Source organism: Podarcis filfolensis (genome assembly GCF_964270895.1).
Source record: "Podarcis filfolensis genome assembly, chromosome: 15".
NCBI lineage: Eukaryota > Metazoa > Chordata > Lepidosauria > Squamata > Lacertidae > Podarcis > Podarcis filfolensis.
Window position 1 is genome coordinate 37,345,438 of NC_139618.1, and position 16,989 is coordinate 37,362,426.

Here is a 16,989-nt window from a genome sequence, read left to right on the forward strand (position 1 = left end):
TGGCTAACAGGTGATGGCAACAACTTCTAGCTGAGACCCTCCAGAGCCCCGGCCAATCCAAATTGATAATGCAGCACTAGATCGTCCAACGGGGACAACAGCAAGGCAAAGATGCAGTGGGGCAAATTGGACACAGAGAAGTTAAATAGGTAGCAGTGACAGTGGTGCTTGGGAAGAGGAGCCCATTCAGGGTGTGTATCCTGCAAAGGGTGCCTTGTGCCAGGGTCTGGAGCTGAACCACTGCTCCCTGTGTGAATAAGGACTCCCCCCCCCTCTGGGTTTGGCACTACTGGGGAAGCTTCAGTTGCTGAGGAGGTGATGGCTGGAATAATTCACAGCAATATCTGTCTCAGTGGAATACGTGTATTTTTGGAATCCTAGGCTGGCTTTATATCTTCAGTGATTCTCGGCGTGTGTGTATAGGAAAACCATTTTGTTTTTCTCAGGCTGTGGTCCTGAAACAAGGGGTGCAGTCTGCGTCTGGGCCCAGGTGGTGTCCCTGATTCGGTTTTATCAAAGGGACTTCAGTGCCTCATTATTGAAGTGCTAATTTCCCCCTTCCACTCCTCCCCCCCCCCCCCGTCCTTCCCAATGTCTAGGCAGATCTCTCTAGAGACACTGATCTCTGCAAGCTTATCCTTTCAAACAGCAGACTCTGAGGCAATTACTCAGAAAGAAAGAGATCTGCCTGTAGATAATACACCAGCTTGCGAGTCCTTTCTGTCCACCCTCAAATCAATCTCTGCAGGGGAGAGGAAATTGGGGTCGGGGACAAAACACTCCTATAGTCTTCATCTTGGAAGCTCAATTCCCCCTTCCAGTCCCCACAGCCATTTGAGAATGTAAGAACCACACAGAACATAAGGAAATTGCCTGATATCAGTTCAGACCATTTATGCATCTAGCCCAGGAGTGGGGAACTGGATTTTGACTAGCAGCCTTCATCTTTCTTTCCCCTACCAGCTGTGCGCCACGTCTGACAGCTGTTGTGAGACCATAGGGCTCCCTGTGTACCTATCTCCATCAGTACAGGAAATGCTAGTCTCCATTGGAACCTAGATACTACTTTTGAATTGTGTAGCAAGGGTCAAGAGCTATGTGTACACACGCTTCTATTATTTGCCTAATTAAGGTAGCAAATTCTTCCTGAAAAACCTCCCCACCCCACCCCCACCCCACTGCCATTCTCATGGAGATTGTTGCTTGGATCTGAATGGCCAGCGCTCTGCGAACAGCTGATGGTGAGAGACTTCCTCGGAACTGGCCCCCTGCCTCAGCTGATTATTTCATTTTTAATGCATTGTTAATCATTTCTGCATTGCTATTAGCACCAGCAACCCCAAAGGCTTTTCTTTTCTTATTTTGGCTTTCCAGCAGGCCTTCCTGTAACCAGCCACAGCTGTTCTGTGCTTCAGATAAAGTCAGCAAAAACCTCCTTTTGTGCACTGATTCCTTAAATAGTGGATGGGATCATGTTTTGATCATTTCCTGTTGTGGGCCAGGAAAAAGATGACTGTTCCAAGGAAGTCATCATTTTTTAAAAAAATAAAAATAAAAGTGCAATATTATTTCCCTCCAAGTGGCTGAAGGTTTGCTGTACCCCATTTTATCTTCATAACAGCCCTGAGAAGTGGGTTAGATTTAGAGACCTTGACTGGTTCAAGGTCACTGTGTGAGCTTCATGACCGAGTGTGGATTTGAACCCTGACCTCCCAGGCATCATTTCAAAACTTTAACCACTATGCTACACTGCCCTGGCATTGCTGTTTATCATTTCTTTGTGGTCAGCGAAATACTGGGCATTCCTAAGGCTATGCTTCTACCGTTGCTCTTTTAGGGACATTTGGTGAATGTAGGGGAAAGGGGACTGGGATTGTGCCTTTAAGGTGAATCTATCAAATTTGCATTTTCAGAAACAAAGTGAAGTGAAACACAGCTGTCCTTCAAAATTCACACTTGCCCCAATTTTGCAGCCAAACAGTGTTTAGAAAAATGTGTATATTGGGAGAAAATGTGCACACAAACGAATATGTTAGTGAAAATGGCATGCAAAAATGCATTATATCAGGGGGGAGGGTTTGCAGAAATGTGTACATTAGACAGAGCTTCACACAGAAATGTGTTTATTATGAGAAATGCACCCTTAAAATGCTAGTGAATATTCATGACCTTTTTTTTAAAAGCAAATTGCTGCAGAAATATGGAGAACATATTTTAAGACTAGAAAAATGAGAAATGGAGAGAACCAGAATTGACAGATCCTTGCATCACAAGCCACTACTGAAAATACCCAATTGCCACCTCCAAAGGGTACAGGAGGAGGACCTCTGACGTAGACCTTGGGGTGCCAAAAAATACCTGACATTTGGCAGTTTGGAAAGCGATAAAAGGGTGGGACGAATGAATTACTAATGGGAAGATGTGCAAATGCCCCATAAACAGATTGGGATGAATGTTTATTGTTTTATAAGCTCCCCATAAAAAAAGGAATAAATATGATAGTCTATCCTCCTACTTCAGCTTTGTGCAAGGAAATCAAGTTGAATGTGGAATAAATAGGTCATCTAGAGGAGCTCTTAGATTCTGCACAGGTTCATATGGGAGTAGGCAGCCTTTTGATTTACGGGATGCGGGTGGCGCTGTGGGTTGAACCACAGAGGCTAGGGCTTGCCGATCGGAAGGTCGGTGATTCGAATCCCCGTGACGGGGTGAGCTACCGTTGTTCAGTCCCTGTTCCTGCAAACCTAGTAGTTCGAAAGCACGTCAAAGTGCAAGTAGATAAGTAGGTACCACTCTGGCGGGAAGATAAATGGCGTTTCCGTGCGTTCCTCTGGTCCCCAGAAGCAGCTTAGTCATGCTGGCCACATGACCCAGAAGCTGTACGCTGGCTCCCTCGGCCAATAAAGCAAGATGAGCACCGCAACCCCAGAGTCGTCCATGACTGGACTTAACTGTCAGGGGTCCCTTTACCTTTAGCCTTTTGATTTAATACTTGTATTCCCCCTTTCCACAAGACTGTTGAGCTCAAAGTGGCTCATAATGATAACATAAAAAGCTCCCATCAATGCATCCTATTTTTGTGATTGTGTGTTTGGATTTTGTTCTTTTGGATGAGGGGTTTTTCTTTCGTTTATCTAAGCAAGGGAATGGTATGTGCTGGAGATGGTACCTATAATCATCATGACTAGAATCTATCCATCACCTTATTCTCTAGGAGGGATGAGGGAGAAATTCAGTGCATTTTGCCTGGTCTTTGTTTCGCAAACAGATATGTGAACTGAAGGGCAATTATCCTTCCAAATTCACACTTCTTCACATGTTTCAATGCAGTTCTCCAGCCAACATGAACCAAAAGGCTTATGTTTGGGGAAAAGTATGCACAAAAATATATGCATTTGTGCAAATAGCATTAAAAAAAATGCATTGTATTTAGGGGAATAGCTTGCAGAAAGGTGTGCCTTAGTTCACACAGCATGCAAAAATGTGTAATGTATATTGGAGGAAATGTGGAGAAAGTAATTTAAGATGGGGGAAATGACAAACTTGGAGAAACCGAAAGGGACAGATTTGCCCATCCCTATTCTCCACGGCTTAGTTTCGGTCATGGGTTTGATCCCCGTATGGGCTAGCTGCGTAGTCCTGCCTTGCCGAGGGGTTGACTAGATGAACTTAAAGGTCCCTTCCAAGCTCTACAATTCTATGATCCTAAGGAGATCTGTGCTGCTGCCTTCCTCTCCTGTCTCTCTCCACCCCTGAGTCTCATCTTCTCTTTCTTTCCCCTCCTGGCTTCCAGGATGCTTCTGTGGTTTGGGGCTGGTTTACACCAACAAATCGTGCACGATGCCTCCCATCACATTCCAGGACTTGCCACTGAATATCTACATGGTGATTTTTGGCACGGGGATCTTCGTCTTTGTGCTCAGCCTCATCTTCTGCTGCTACTTCATTAGGTGAGTCACAGCCCCGAGGGAGATGCTGGATGCAGATGGCGGAGGAGGCAGGAAACACAAGCGAGGCACCTGGGCCTATGACTGCAGTTGCTTCTCCTTCGCTGCTTTCTAGATAATTTGGGGTCGAAGAGGAAGAGGAGGGGGAGGATTGAAACTTCAAATATTTTTAAACCAAATAGCTAAATCTACTAAAGGGAAGGACTGTGGCTCAGTGGCAGAACATCGGCTTGGCATGCAGAAAGCTCCCAGGTGCAATGCCTGTCGTCTCCAGGCAAGGCTGTGTAGAGACCCTTGTCCCACGAGATCAGCTGCCTGCCAGTGTAGGCAACACTGAGTGAGATGGACCAGTGGCCTGATTCTGTAGGAAGCAACTTGCTAGTCCTTCCATGAGGTTTTTCAAAGAAAGTTCCAGGAATCTGTCAAGAATAAGACAAAGCTTGTTGAAACAGATAACTCCTTAATTGTGCTATGAATTGCTGTCCCTAGCCCAGGGACGGGGAACCTCAATCAGACCCGGGGTCAAATGTGTCCCTCTCTGTTTGTTCTTTGAGAGTCTTCCCAGGCCACACCACCTACTGGCCCTGCTTCGCACCCTCCTTGCATGTTTTTGCTTGGCTGGAATATGTCCTTGAACTCTGATAATGCCTGTTGTTTGTCTGGATGGAGAACAGAGGTTGTGTGTGTGTGTGTGTGTGTGTGTGTGTGTGTGTAGAAAGGAGCCTATTATTATTATTATTATTATTTATTATTTATTTATACCCCACCATCTGGCTGGGTTTCCCCAGCCACTCTGGGCATCTCCCAACAGAATATTAAAAACACGATAAAACATCAAACATTAAAAACTTTCCTAGCTAATTGTTTCAGATAGTTGTTTATTTATTTGACATCTGATGGGAGGGTGTTCCACAGGGCGGGCGCCACTACCGAGAAGGCCCTCTGCCTTCTGTGCAAAGGTAAGATTTGCATTCATTACCCTGCCCACTTTTGCCTCTGACCCTGCTGACCCCTGGCAGGCTCCCACCTGGCCCTTAGACTGAATCCAGATGCCCCACCCTCAATCTATAGCCCAGTATGGTCTTTCCTGATTAGCAGCAGCTCTCTTTTAAGACCTCTGGCAGAGGTCTCTCTTCTGTCACCTGAATCCTTTTAAGTGGAGGGGACACAGAATGTGGAAGGTTTGCATATAAACCATTTGCTCTGCCACTCAGGCCCCATCTGTACTACCATACCACTGTCACAGGCATGGCTTCCCCCAAAGAATCCTGGGGAGTATAGTTTGTTACGGATATCAAGAGCTGCTAAGAGTCACCTATCCCCTTCACGGAGCTACAATTTGCAGAGTTCCCTGTGAAGAGAGATTGACCATTAGACTGCTCTGTGAATCAGTCAGTGCTCTTAACCAACTGCAGTCCCCGTGATTCTTCGGGGGAAGCTGTGACTGTTTCAACTGTGATGTAATACTGTTCTAGGGATGCGGGTGGCACTGTGGGTTAAACCACAGAGCCTAGGACTTGCCGATCAGAAGGTCGGCGGTTCGAATCCCCGCAACAGGGTGAGCTCCCGTTGCTCGGTCCCAGCTCCTGCCAACCTAGCAGTTCAAAAGCACGTCAAAGTTCAAGTAGATAAATAGGTACCGCTCCAGCGGGAAGGTAAAGGGTGTTTCTGTGTGCTGCTCTGGTTCGCAAGAAGCGGCTTAGTCATGCTGGCCACATGACCTGGAAGCTGTGCACCGGCTCCCTCGGCCAGTAAAGTGATATGAGTGCCGCAACCCCAGAGTCGTCCGCAACTGGACCTAATGGCCAGGGGTCCCTTTACCTTTAATACTGCTCTAGTGGAAATGAGGCCTGAGCTATGGTTGCTCCATCCCGAATCTCTCAGGGCTCTAATTCAGTGCAAGCGCTGTCCGTTCAAGACCTGAGCAATTGTTGGCCTGGGTTTCTTTCTGCCAAACTGCTTCTGAATGTTGCTTCCATGCCCGTCATGAATGTGCAAGGACGGGTGGGAGTCGGAATGCGATGCTGGGTGCAGCTTTTGCCAGAGGAGACTTTGCCCCGTGCCACATAGGATGTGCAGATTAGTTAGCGGAGGAATGAATTTTGCTCTGTGCCGCGAAGGCCCTGGGCCTCCTGGCTTTAGCCTTGTGGACAATGAGGCTATTATCTAGTCCCCTGAGCAAATACCAAAAAAAGAAAGAGAGAGAAGGGTTGAGTATGATTTAGAGCTACTTCTTTGGTAAGCCATGCATAGGTCATAACCTCTTAGGGCAGTTCAATCCCCAGGCTGATATGTCATTCCTGGGCAAACAAAGGGTGCTCCTCATATTGAGCTTGCAGTCCCCATTGTATATCCAGATTGGTTGTGGGCGCAAACAATACACAGATGGGTGCAAACAATATGCCAGTTGTGGGACTTGCAAGATACTTTAAATTCAAGCTCTTTGGAAATTGCACATGGGGGCAAGGTTCCTAAGACATCAGGATAAAATAGAGGTTTGCCTCCCTTTCTCTCTTTACGCACACGTGTCCAGCTGGATCAGGCCAGCAGCCGTCATAGTTCGGCATTCCTGATTCCCAGCCTCTGCTGTTGTGAGACCATAGGCACATAGGAAGCTGCCTTATACCGAGTCAGACCATCTTGGCTCAGTGGATCCCCAGATGTTGTTGGACTACAACTCCCATCATCCCTGAGCTCTGGCCTTGCTAGCTAAGGGTGATGGGAGTTGTAGTTCGACAACATCTGGGGACCCACAGGTTGAGAACCGCTGGTCTACAGGGACTGGCAGAGGCTCTCCAGAGCCTCTTCAGACGAGGGATTGAACCTGGAACCTTCCACATTCAAAGCAGATGTTCTGCCACTGAGCTACAGCCCTTCCTCTAAGAATTACTGCCTCTGAGCGGCTTCCAACACAATATTAAAATACAGTAATGCATCAAACATTAAAAGCTTCCCTAAATAGGGCTGCCTTCAGATGTCGTCTAAAAGTCTGGTAGTTGTTTTTCTCTTTGACATCCGGTGGGAGGGTGTTCCACAGGGCGGGCGCCACTACCGAGAAGGCCCTCTGCCTGGTTCCATGTAACTTGGCTTATCGCAGTGAGGGAACCGCCAGAAGGCCCTTGGTGCTGGACCTCAGTGTCCGGGTAGAAGGATGGGGGTGGAGACGCTCCTTCAGATATACTGGACCGAGACCGTTTGATCCCAATGAGAGAGAGTGAAAGAGCTCTTCACCACTTCTTCCCCACTGCAAATAATTTTGTGAAGCTCTCTTACGACACATGCACAAGCCATTAGCCATTTCCCCACCTTAAAATGAAAAATCTACGCACCCCACCCCACCCAGTTTTAACCCTTCCTTACTGGAATAACTGATTTGCCTTGACACCAGATGTTTATATTTGTGTGACCATTCCCTTGAGAAACAACCAGCCGAGGACATTCTGCCAAGCTAAGATGACCAGCTCTTGTCTTCACGAAACAGGAAATGGCAGGAAGTTGCAGAGGGGAGGGCCTCATTCAGGTGGTAGACAGATCCATTGTTTCTGGGGGAAAGAAGAGATATGTCTTGCTTCCATTGGCTATTTATAGAAAACTTATTTTTAAACTGTGCATTTGCCTGCAGCCGGGATGTCTAGGAATAGCCAAATGGATGACAAAGAGCCGATTTCTTTCAACTTTTCTTTGGAGCTTCTGTCTCCATCAAAATCCCTAAAGAAAAGACATAGTCAGCGTTGACTTTTCCCAGGGCAAGCGGCAATATCTACTTTGAGAGAAAGTTTTAAGGGAGATCTCTCAACCTCCTCCATTGGAAATTTGAATGCTCTTGTTAAGATCGAGTTAGCCATCACTGAAGTTTTGTCAATAATATTTACTGTAGACTTTTTGAGAGCTGAGCATGTTTGTTACATGAGTTTCATTTATTTACTTTTGCAAGATTTATATAGCACTGAATTAAAAAAACAAAACCACAAGGAAGTAAAATACGCTTTAGAAATTACCGATAAATCAACAGACTAAAAACAAGTAGGCATAATATAGTGATCGAAATATAGATGGACTAATATGTGTAATATGGGGACGCGGGTAGCGCTGTGGGTTAAACCACAGAGCCTAGGACTTGCCGATCAGAAGGTCCCCATGACGGGGTGAGCTCCCATTGCTCGGCCCCTGCTCTTGCCAACCTAGCAGTTCGAAAGCACATCAAAGTGCAAGTAGATAAATAGGTACCGCTCCAGCGGGAAGAGGGACGTGGGTGGCGCTGTGGGTAAAACCTCAGTGCCTAGGACTTGCTGATCGCAAGGTCGGCGGTTTGAATCCCCACGGCGGGGTGAGCTCCCGTCGTTCGGTACCAGCTCCTGCCCACCTAGCAGTTCGAAAGCACCCCTAAGTGCAAGTAGATAAACAGGTACCGCTTTATAGCGGGAAGGTAAAAGGCATTCCCGTGTGCGGCGCTGGTGCTGGCTCGCCAGATGCAGCTTAGTCACGCTGGCCACGTGACCCGGAAGTGTCTCCGGACAGCGCTGGCTCCCGGCCTCTTAAGCGAGATGAGTGTGCAACCCTAGAGTCGGACACGACTGGCCCATACCTTTACCAGCAGGAAGGTAAACGGCGTTTCCGTGCACTGCTCTGGTTCGCCAGAAGTGGCTTAGTCATGCTGGCCACATGACCCGGAAGCTGTACACCAGCTCCCTTGGCCAGTAAAGCAAGATGAGCGCCGCAACCCCAGAGTCGGCCACGAGTGGACCTAATGGTCAGGGGTCCCTTTACCTTTAATATGCGTAATAAAATCACATGCCTGGGTAGGCCTGCCTAAACTAAAATGTTTTCAGCAGGCATTGGGGGAAAAATTAAAGCGGCTGTCTAATATTAACAGGCCCAACAGACTCTGCAAACTTTGCAAATCACCAGTGTTACATTGCTAAACTAAAAGGTTCAACTGACACATTCCCAGCCAGAAGATGCGACAAGACGAGAGTAAAAAAGTTGGTTCTGGGCATATTTGGCCTCAGTTTTTAGGATTAGGTTGAGGTTTCAGCACTCTTAATCCCGCTCTCCAGATACAGAGTGCTTTAGCTCTCTCTGGTCCTTCTTGATTGATGTTGAAGGTGGCTGCAAGTCAAGAATGACACTGGCATGGCTCCTAGCTGGAGGTGTTGGGGATTGAACCAGAGACCTTCTGCATGCACAGCAGTTGCTCTACCACTGAGCTACAGCTCTTTCCCATGTGGTGGCCCCTAGCCCAGCCCTATTATTCACTGTCTGTTTCTTGCCTCCAGCAGCTCAGGCCAGCCGGTTTGACTTCCACAGCAGTGAATGGGTGCTTGTCCTGGCGAGGTGTCTGAATGAGCCTTGACCAAAAGTTCTAAGCCTCAGGACTGGAGCCAGGTTCATTGCCAGCATCCCTTGAGCATTTTAACTGCCTGCCCAGGGGCAGCTCCAGCTTGTTTTCCATTGAGCTCCCAATCTTGAAGCATACGGCTGAGCAGTTGCATTCTCACTTTCCTCTGCTTTGCAGTCCTAGGGAAAAAAGAGTTCTGGAAGCAGGAATGACTCTGTGCAACCAATCCCAGCAAGTGTCATCTGCCTGGGACCAATCGGCTGTTGTTTTTGTTTCTGCCGAACGGCTCTCTGGAAAACCAGCCTCCCAGTCCGTGGCTATAAGCCATCATTCAGAAGTCCACGGTGTATGTAGGCAATAATTGCACATTGATTTTATTTGTTGTTTCTTGCTAGGGTTCCAATGTTCCACTGATTAAATTGCTTAGCACAGAGATGAGGAACCGCAAGCCCAGGGGCCAAATCTGGCCCTCGGGATTCTCATTAGGCCACGCCCCTGTTCCCAGGCCACACCCTTTCCTGATCTTTCTTTGCATACTCCTGGCGTGCTTCTGTCGGGTAGGAATGTGTCCTTAATGCCGCCTGCTCACCTGGATGGAGGGCATGTTTGCGCACATGTGTAGAAACCTACGACGTTTGTGTGGCTGGAATGTACCATTACTCTAGACACCTCTGCTCTTGGCATTGCCCTTCAGTGGCATTCATGCCTCAGAAATTTGCCCAGGAGAGAATGTGGCCCGCAAGCAAAAGGACACTCCCCGTCCCTGGTTTAGATGAATCAATTGCAGAAATATTTAAATCTACTTCAAAAGCACCCAGGATTAATTGGGAAACCCATCATGCATACACTTTTAAATATAAGTTCTTGTAAAATAATCTTTAAAGGCAGCCCCACATATAAAATTACTGCAATCAAATGAGATGTTGCCAGTTTAAGATAACAAAGCCTTGCCGCTTGTCTTTGACATCACAGTTCATTTATTTTTATTTAACGACCTGTATATGCCACGTGATCGTAATAAACCCTCAAAGCAGTTTGCAACAAGAAAAGAAAAAAAGCATTATCAATAAAAGGCGGTTAAAACCACATATTGAAAAACATTCAAAAGCCAATTAAAATCAACAATCAACTAAAAACAGATTAACACATGTAGCTTCCATATGCCTGGGCAGGCTTGACTAAACAAAAATGTTTTAAGCAGGCACTGGAAAGAGTACAGTGAAGGAGCCTGCTTGCTGTCAATAGGCAGGGAGTTCCAATGTTTAGGGATTTCTTGGCCTTAACAACTATCCTGCCTTTTCTTACACGTGTTGATAAAACCTCTGATACAGTTCAGCTGCTGTGAAGGCATGACATTGTCACAAATAGAGGGCAAAAGTGGCAATATGTTTGCATTAGGTTTCTGTGAGAGCAGGGGAAGTTGTCAGTTTGGCTGGGATCACACAGGTCACTTAAGACCTTAAGTAGTGTAGCTTTGTGGGACCGAGTGATTGAAAAATGGGTGCACAGTAAACAAGCCTTGAAATGCTGCTGGACTGCAACTCCCATCAGCCCCACAAGCATGGCCAAGGATGATGGGAATTGCAGTTCAGCAACATCTGGAGGGCCGACGGTTCTCCACACTGGATATAGCGTAAGCATAAGGAAGAACTGCTGGATGGTATGAGCTGTTTGCTAGCATACAGATTGCCTTAGAAGCTGGTAGTCTCTCCTTTATTAGAAGTTTTTTAGCATGTTTGGGTTTTTCCTGTTAACTTAAAAAATGTTCCCTTTCCCTCTGCAGTAAACTTCGACATCAGGCACAGAGTGAAAGATTTGGATACAAAGAGGTAACAGGGCTATGACCTGGTTTTAAATATTTTTTCCCCTTTTGCTTTCCAAACTATGACCAAGGGAATGGTTTAGTTCCTGAGCAGGTGTGGGAAGGAGCTGAGATGCCTCTTTCTGGGCTTGCCAGGACCTTAGTGTGCAACGCGAAGTGAGATGTTCATAATCTAGAACAAAGCAGGAAATCTTTTGCCAATCTTGTATCCCTAGCATAGCCATGTAAAGCTGAAATTCTATATACCTGAAGTGAGGAAGCTCTGTCCCACAGGCTTAATCTGGCCCACCAAGTGTTCCCATTTCCCTGCGAGGCCATTTTGTGCAAGCTGCAGCCTCCTGCCCTACAAGTGACGCCAGGTGTGGGGCACATAAAAGCATAGCTTGGCAAAAAGTGGCTTTTCGGGCACCTGCTTCTGTGCCCCCATTGCACAGCACTTGCCAAACACCTGACAACCAGCCAACCAAGCAATCTGAAGGAACAGAGCAATGCAATCTCCCCTTTGGGCAGGGATAGAGGGCAGAGATGTCTCTCAGTCCTGCCAGCCTCTGCCTGCAGTATTACACCGGCCTCATTCAGGTAGTGTGGAGCACCACTTTCCACCTACCAAACATGGGGAAGTGCGACTGGTTAGGAACCCACCAGCAGCAGGAAGACCCAAAATTCTGTGTTCCAGAGGCAGGGAAGGAATTCTGAGCCTGCTGTATTGCCAACACATGACGGCATGAGGCCTGGTTGTTGTGCCAGCTCCAGGCTGGTGTAGCAACTTGCCTGCCCACCCCTACCAACTTTCACTCTGGCTAGCATGCAGAGACAGTGGTTGGTGTTAGGTGTGCAATATTAATCTTTCCACAACCCTACCTATCAGCATTCTGGATGTAAGAAGACAGTTGTTTCCTGTGGTTTTTTTAATTGGAAGAAAGTTGGCATTACTAACCATGAAGTTGTTAAGTGCCACACTTTTAACATTTGGGCGGAAAGGGTGCCAGTACTGCGTACTCTTGAGGAGCCCCAGGAAAAAAGCACTGGTTGTTTCCATTGTGTCCTGTTTTCATGACAATCTGTGCTGCTTCTGTTCTGCTGCGGCTCAGTTTCCACCAAATGCAGAGTTACTCATCTCTCTGCTGTTTGACGGATTTTGCATATTTATTCACATAGATTGACGGATTCAGTGTAATGTATGAGGTGACTATTTCCACAACATTCCTTTCAGTGCAAGGGAAACACAATTCAAATCATTCGATGACAATTACGTATCACCAATTGCATATCATTTGTGGGCTGGGGTGGGGGCAAACCGTGAATACCAGCAGACTGATTTATGTTCCGGATGTGAGATGAATAAGTGAACATCGGCAGTTTCCATCACTTTTTCTGTTTTCGTCAGAATAACCTGGCAATCAGTAGTTTGCAGTTGTCCTTCCGCCCACGAACTGCTTTGATGTACACCTTCACTCACCAATACCTACACATTTCAGACCTCAGTGTGGCTTTTGCAGGGCACTGCTGTACTGCAGAAATGCGCTTGCACAGCACACGTGTCCATGAAGAGTCAAAGCTATGTGCTGATCAGAAAGGACGGAAAAGTTTGAGCAAAGAGAGAAACAATGGGGAAGTTTGCCAAATCCCGAATTATCTGGGCCAGATCTCCCCACCCAGCAAGTCTGCCTGTGTGATTTATGTGGTTTCTGTATAAACCAAGGTTTTCAGTGTTCAGCAGCAGTCACTGTCTGTCTGCACAGTAGTCAGCAGGATTAAAATACATGCCCTGATCATTCATTTCTGGTGCCCTGATGCTAATCTGCCTCCTTCTCTTTCCTTTCTTCCTCTCAGGTGGTTTTAAAAGGTGATGCCAGAAAGCTAAACTTACATGGGGTGAGTATAGAATCCACTTTGATGGATGAAAGGGGCTGGCTTTTAACCAACATTTAAAAAGCAAGGCTCCCTTGCAGTTTCTTTCTGGGGCACATGGGGAGGGGAACGTAAGAAGAGCCCTGCTGGATCAGGCCAGAGGCCACAGTGGCAAACCAGAGGCCTATGGGAAGCTCAAAATCGGGGTCGGAATGCAACAACACTCTCCCCACTTGTGATTCCCAGCAAACGGTGTTCAGAATCATACTGCCTCCCGCAGTGGATAGAGAATAATAGAATTGTAGAGTTGGAAGGGACCCTGAGGGTCATCTAGTCCAACCCCCTGCAATGCAGGAATCTCAGCTAAAGCATCCAAGACAGATGGCCATCCAACCTCTGCTTTAAAACCTCCATCACCTCCTGAGGGAGTCCATTCCACTGTCGAACAGCTCTGACTGTCAGAAAGTTGGAATCTCCATTCTTGTAACTTGAAGTCAGTGGTTCGAGTCCCGGCCTCCAGAGCAGGAGAAAACAAGCTTGCTCCCTCTTTTTTTTTTTAATTTTTATTTTCAATGCAAAATTACAACAGAAATTACAAACCTTGAATACAAAATAAAACAGTACAAACAAGAAAACAAAACAAAATACAAGAGAAAAAACAAACAAACAAACAAAAACAAAAACACACATCCACAAATAAAACCATATCATCATTCTAATCATTACGTACATATACACATATTGACACCCTTCCTTTGTTCTAAGACCTCAAAATTTTTACTCTTTCTAAATTGAAAATGGTGCAAAAAGTATAAAGATAGAGGTAATCTACATTAGACACAAAAAGTTTGCTCCCTCTTCCATGTGACAGCCATTGAGATATTTGAAGATGGCTATCCTATCTCCTCTTAGTCTCCTCTTTTCCAGGTGAAACATACCCAGCTCTTTCAACCGTTCCTCATAAGGCTTACTTTCCAGACCCTTGATCCTCTTAGTTTGCCCTACTCTGTACACATTCCAACTTGTCAACATCCTTCTTAAACTGTGGTGCCCACAATTGGACACGGTATGTAGCTATGATAACCAGCAGCCACTGATAGCTTTATCCTTCATTAAGCTTTCCCTTAATTGTCTTTTCAAGGCACACTACCTCCAACACTAAAAGCTGTGCATAGCCATCATGGCTCGTAGCCATTGCTAGGCTCCATGAATTTGTCTAAACTCTTTTTAACTCTATTTTGGAGGAGCAAGTGCCATGGCTTGCATTATGTGCTATGTGAGGCAGCACCTCCTTTTTCTGTCTTGCATCTTCCCATAGAAGAAAAATCAAAATTTGCTAAACACTTACACAGATAAACTGTTATTCAGTGAATATCAGTGAGACTGAAGCAAAATCCCTGGCAGGAAGGAAAGAAGGAACCCTAAGAAAGTAGAGCTTGTGTGTTTTTTTTCTTTGCATGCAGAAGGTCCCAGGTTGAATCTTGGGCACCTCGTGAGTAGTAAGTGACATGAAAGACCTCTGTCAGAGACCCTGAAGAGTTGTTGCCGGTCATTAAAAAAAACCAGTCAGGGCAGCCATGCAGCTTTTATCGGACCAGGGTAGCCTCCTCCAGTTGCTGCAGCCCAAATGAAATTTGTCACGGATCCACACAAATCAACACAACCCCAGGACAACATTTTATTATTATTTTATTTATTTATTTATTTATTTATTTATTTATTTATTTATACTCCGCCCATCTGGCTGAGTTTCCCCAGCCACTCTCGGCAGCTCCCAATCAAGTGTTAAAAACAGTACAGCATTAAATATTAAAAACTTCCCTAAACAGGGCTGCCTTCAGATGTCTTTTAAAGAGAAGATAGCTGCTTATTTCCTTCACATCTGAAGGGAGAGTGTTCCACAGGGTGGGCGCCACTACCGAGAAGGCCCTCTGTCTGGTTCCCTGTAACCTCACTTCTCGTAATGAGGGAACCACCAGAAGGCCCTCAGCGCTGGACCTCAGTGTCCGGGCTGGATGATGGGGATGGAGACACTCCTTCAGGTATAATAATAAGAAGAAGAATAAAAAAATTTATTTATATCCCGCCCTCCCCAGCCGAAGCTGGGCTCAGGGCGGTATACTGGACCTGGGCTGTTTAGGGCTTTAAAGGTCAGCACCAACACTTTGAATTGTGCTCAGAAACATACTGGAAGCCAATGAAGATCTTTCAAGACTGGTGTTATATGGTCTCGGCAGCCACTCCCAGTCACCAGTCTAGCTGCCGCATTCTGGATTAATTGCAGTTTCCGAGTCACCTTCAAAGGTAGCCCCACATAGAGTGCATTGCAGTAGTACCCCAGCCCGGCCCTGAAGATGCCAGGGATGGAACCTGGCACCTTTTGCATGCGAGGCAGATGCATAATCCCTGAGCTGTGTCTCTTCCGCGGCAACTGGGTCAAATGATTTGGCAGGAAGCAAAACTGGGCAGTTCCTTTGACTCTGCCCCGTTCTAACTCCTGTTTCTCACCCAGCCTTTGCAAAACATGACAAGGCCCGTCTTTTCCACTGAGATCTGCTGTGGGTGGGCACGCAGGAGACAGCTTTGTAATGTACGCCTCTTCTTCTCTCCCCCCCCCCCCTTTCTCCACAGCAGACTTGTGCCGTCTGCCTAGAAGACTTTAAAGTGAAAGATGAGCTGGGAGTGTTGCCATGCCAACATGCCTTCCACAGAAAGTGAGTAGCTGCCAAGGATGGGCCAAATAGCTGCTTTTGTGCCTCTCGGCTTGGCAAGACGCCCGGCGTTCAGTTAACGCCCTTTGGTGCATGCGGCTGGGGAGAGGAGATGGGCGCCTTTGCCCACAGAAAGAGGCGAGGGGAGGGAGCCTGGCTTTTGTTTCTGAAAACCTCTTGGGCTGCGGGGAGGGAGGGCATCTTTGTGAGACGGGAGGTTGGCAGAAGTGGGCCGAGGCCTGGATCAAACCGGACCGTGACATGCCAAGGTTCAGAGCCATCGCCGGCGGTCAGAAGGAAGCCAGGGTTGCACCTATTGTTTGCTTGATGGATTGTTTATTATCCGCTCTGTACCTTAAGGTGGGCTAAAACATCTGCCAAGCCAAGAGTAGGAACAAAGAACCCATTGAAATGAAGCCTACATTTGTTTCAACTGAGGGGAAGATAGTTGAATGGGGGGCAGATTTTGGCTGAACCCCTGAGGCAAAATACAGTCATACCTCGGGTTACAGACGCTTCAGGTTGCATTTCTTCAGGTTGCGGATGCGCCAAAACCCGGAAGTATCAGAATGGGTTACTTCCGGGTTTTGGCGGTCGCGCATGTGCAGAAGCGCTAAATTGCGCTTTGTGCATGCGCAGAAGCACCGAATCGCAACCCACGCGTGCTCTGCGGGTTGCGAATGTGCCTCCCGCATGGATCACGTTCATAACCCAAGGTAAAATGATTTGAAGGGAGGGAGCTTATACTTTTGGCACAGGGGAGTGGTGTCTTACTCTTCCCCCTCCTTCTTTTAAGTTTTCTATTTGTTTTCTTTCTTATTACCTTTTTTAAAAAAAAAAAAAAAAAGCTGCCAGCAAGCTCAAGTTGCAGTTGCAGCCAATGTCTGTGGCAGTTCTGGCTGTCTTGCCCTTAATAAAGATCATTCTTTGTCTGGAAACAGCCCCCCAACTAGATTAGAGCAGGAAACAGAGTTGGTGATGATGTTCCAGGCAGGGGGTCAGAACAACTCCTGCCCCACAGGCCCCATACACACATTTCTTTTAAAGCACATTGCCCTGAAGAATCGCAGGAATTGTAGTTTATTAAGGGTGCTGGGAATTGTAGCTCTGTGAAGGGTAAACTGCAGTTGCCGTGAGTCTTTGTGGGGGGAGCCATGGGCTTCAAACGTGCTTGAAATATTTGTCCTTCCAACAGCTGCCTTGATGGCAGATTGAATCCTCACAGGAGGGGGGCCTTCATAGGGTTACCCCCTCCCTTCCTCACTAATGTCAGCGTCAAGAGTGCTAGGAGCAAAAGCAGCAGGGCTTAAAAAGCTATAT

At 46.8% G+C, this 16,989-nt stretch overlaps 1 protein-coding gene across 3 annotated transcripts in view; it reads left to right on the plus strand.

Annotated features, from left to right (window-relative positions):
• RNF122 (ring finger protein 122) overlaps positions 1-16,989 on the plus strand; it is a 34,398-nt gene that overhangs the window by 14,253 nt on the left and 3,156 nt on the right. For 2 of the 3 annotated variants that reach the window (XM_083589196.1, XM_083589198.1), the window contains exons 2-5: positions 3,794-3,950; positions 11,069-11,114; positions 12,941-12,982; positions 15,590-15,672. In XM_083589196.1, the coding sequence (XP_083445322.1) occupies positions 3,794-3,950; positions 11,069-11,114; positions 12,941-12,982; positions 15,590-15,672 (328 nt within the window). The remainder of the gene's footprint in view (positions 1-3,793; positions 3,951-11,068; positions 11,115-12,940; positions 12,983-15,589; positions 15,673-16,989) is intronic. The other variant, XM_083589197.1, reaches the window with a different exon arrangement.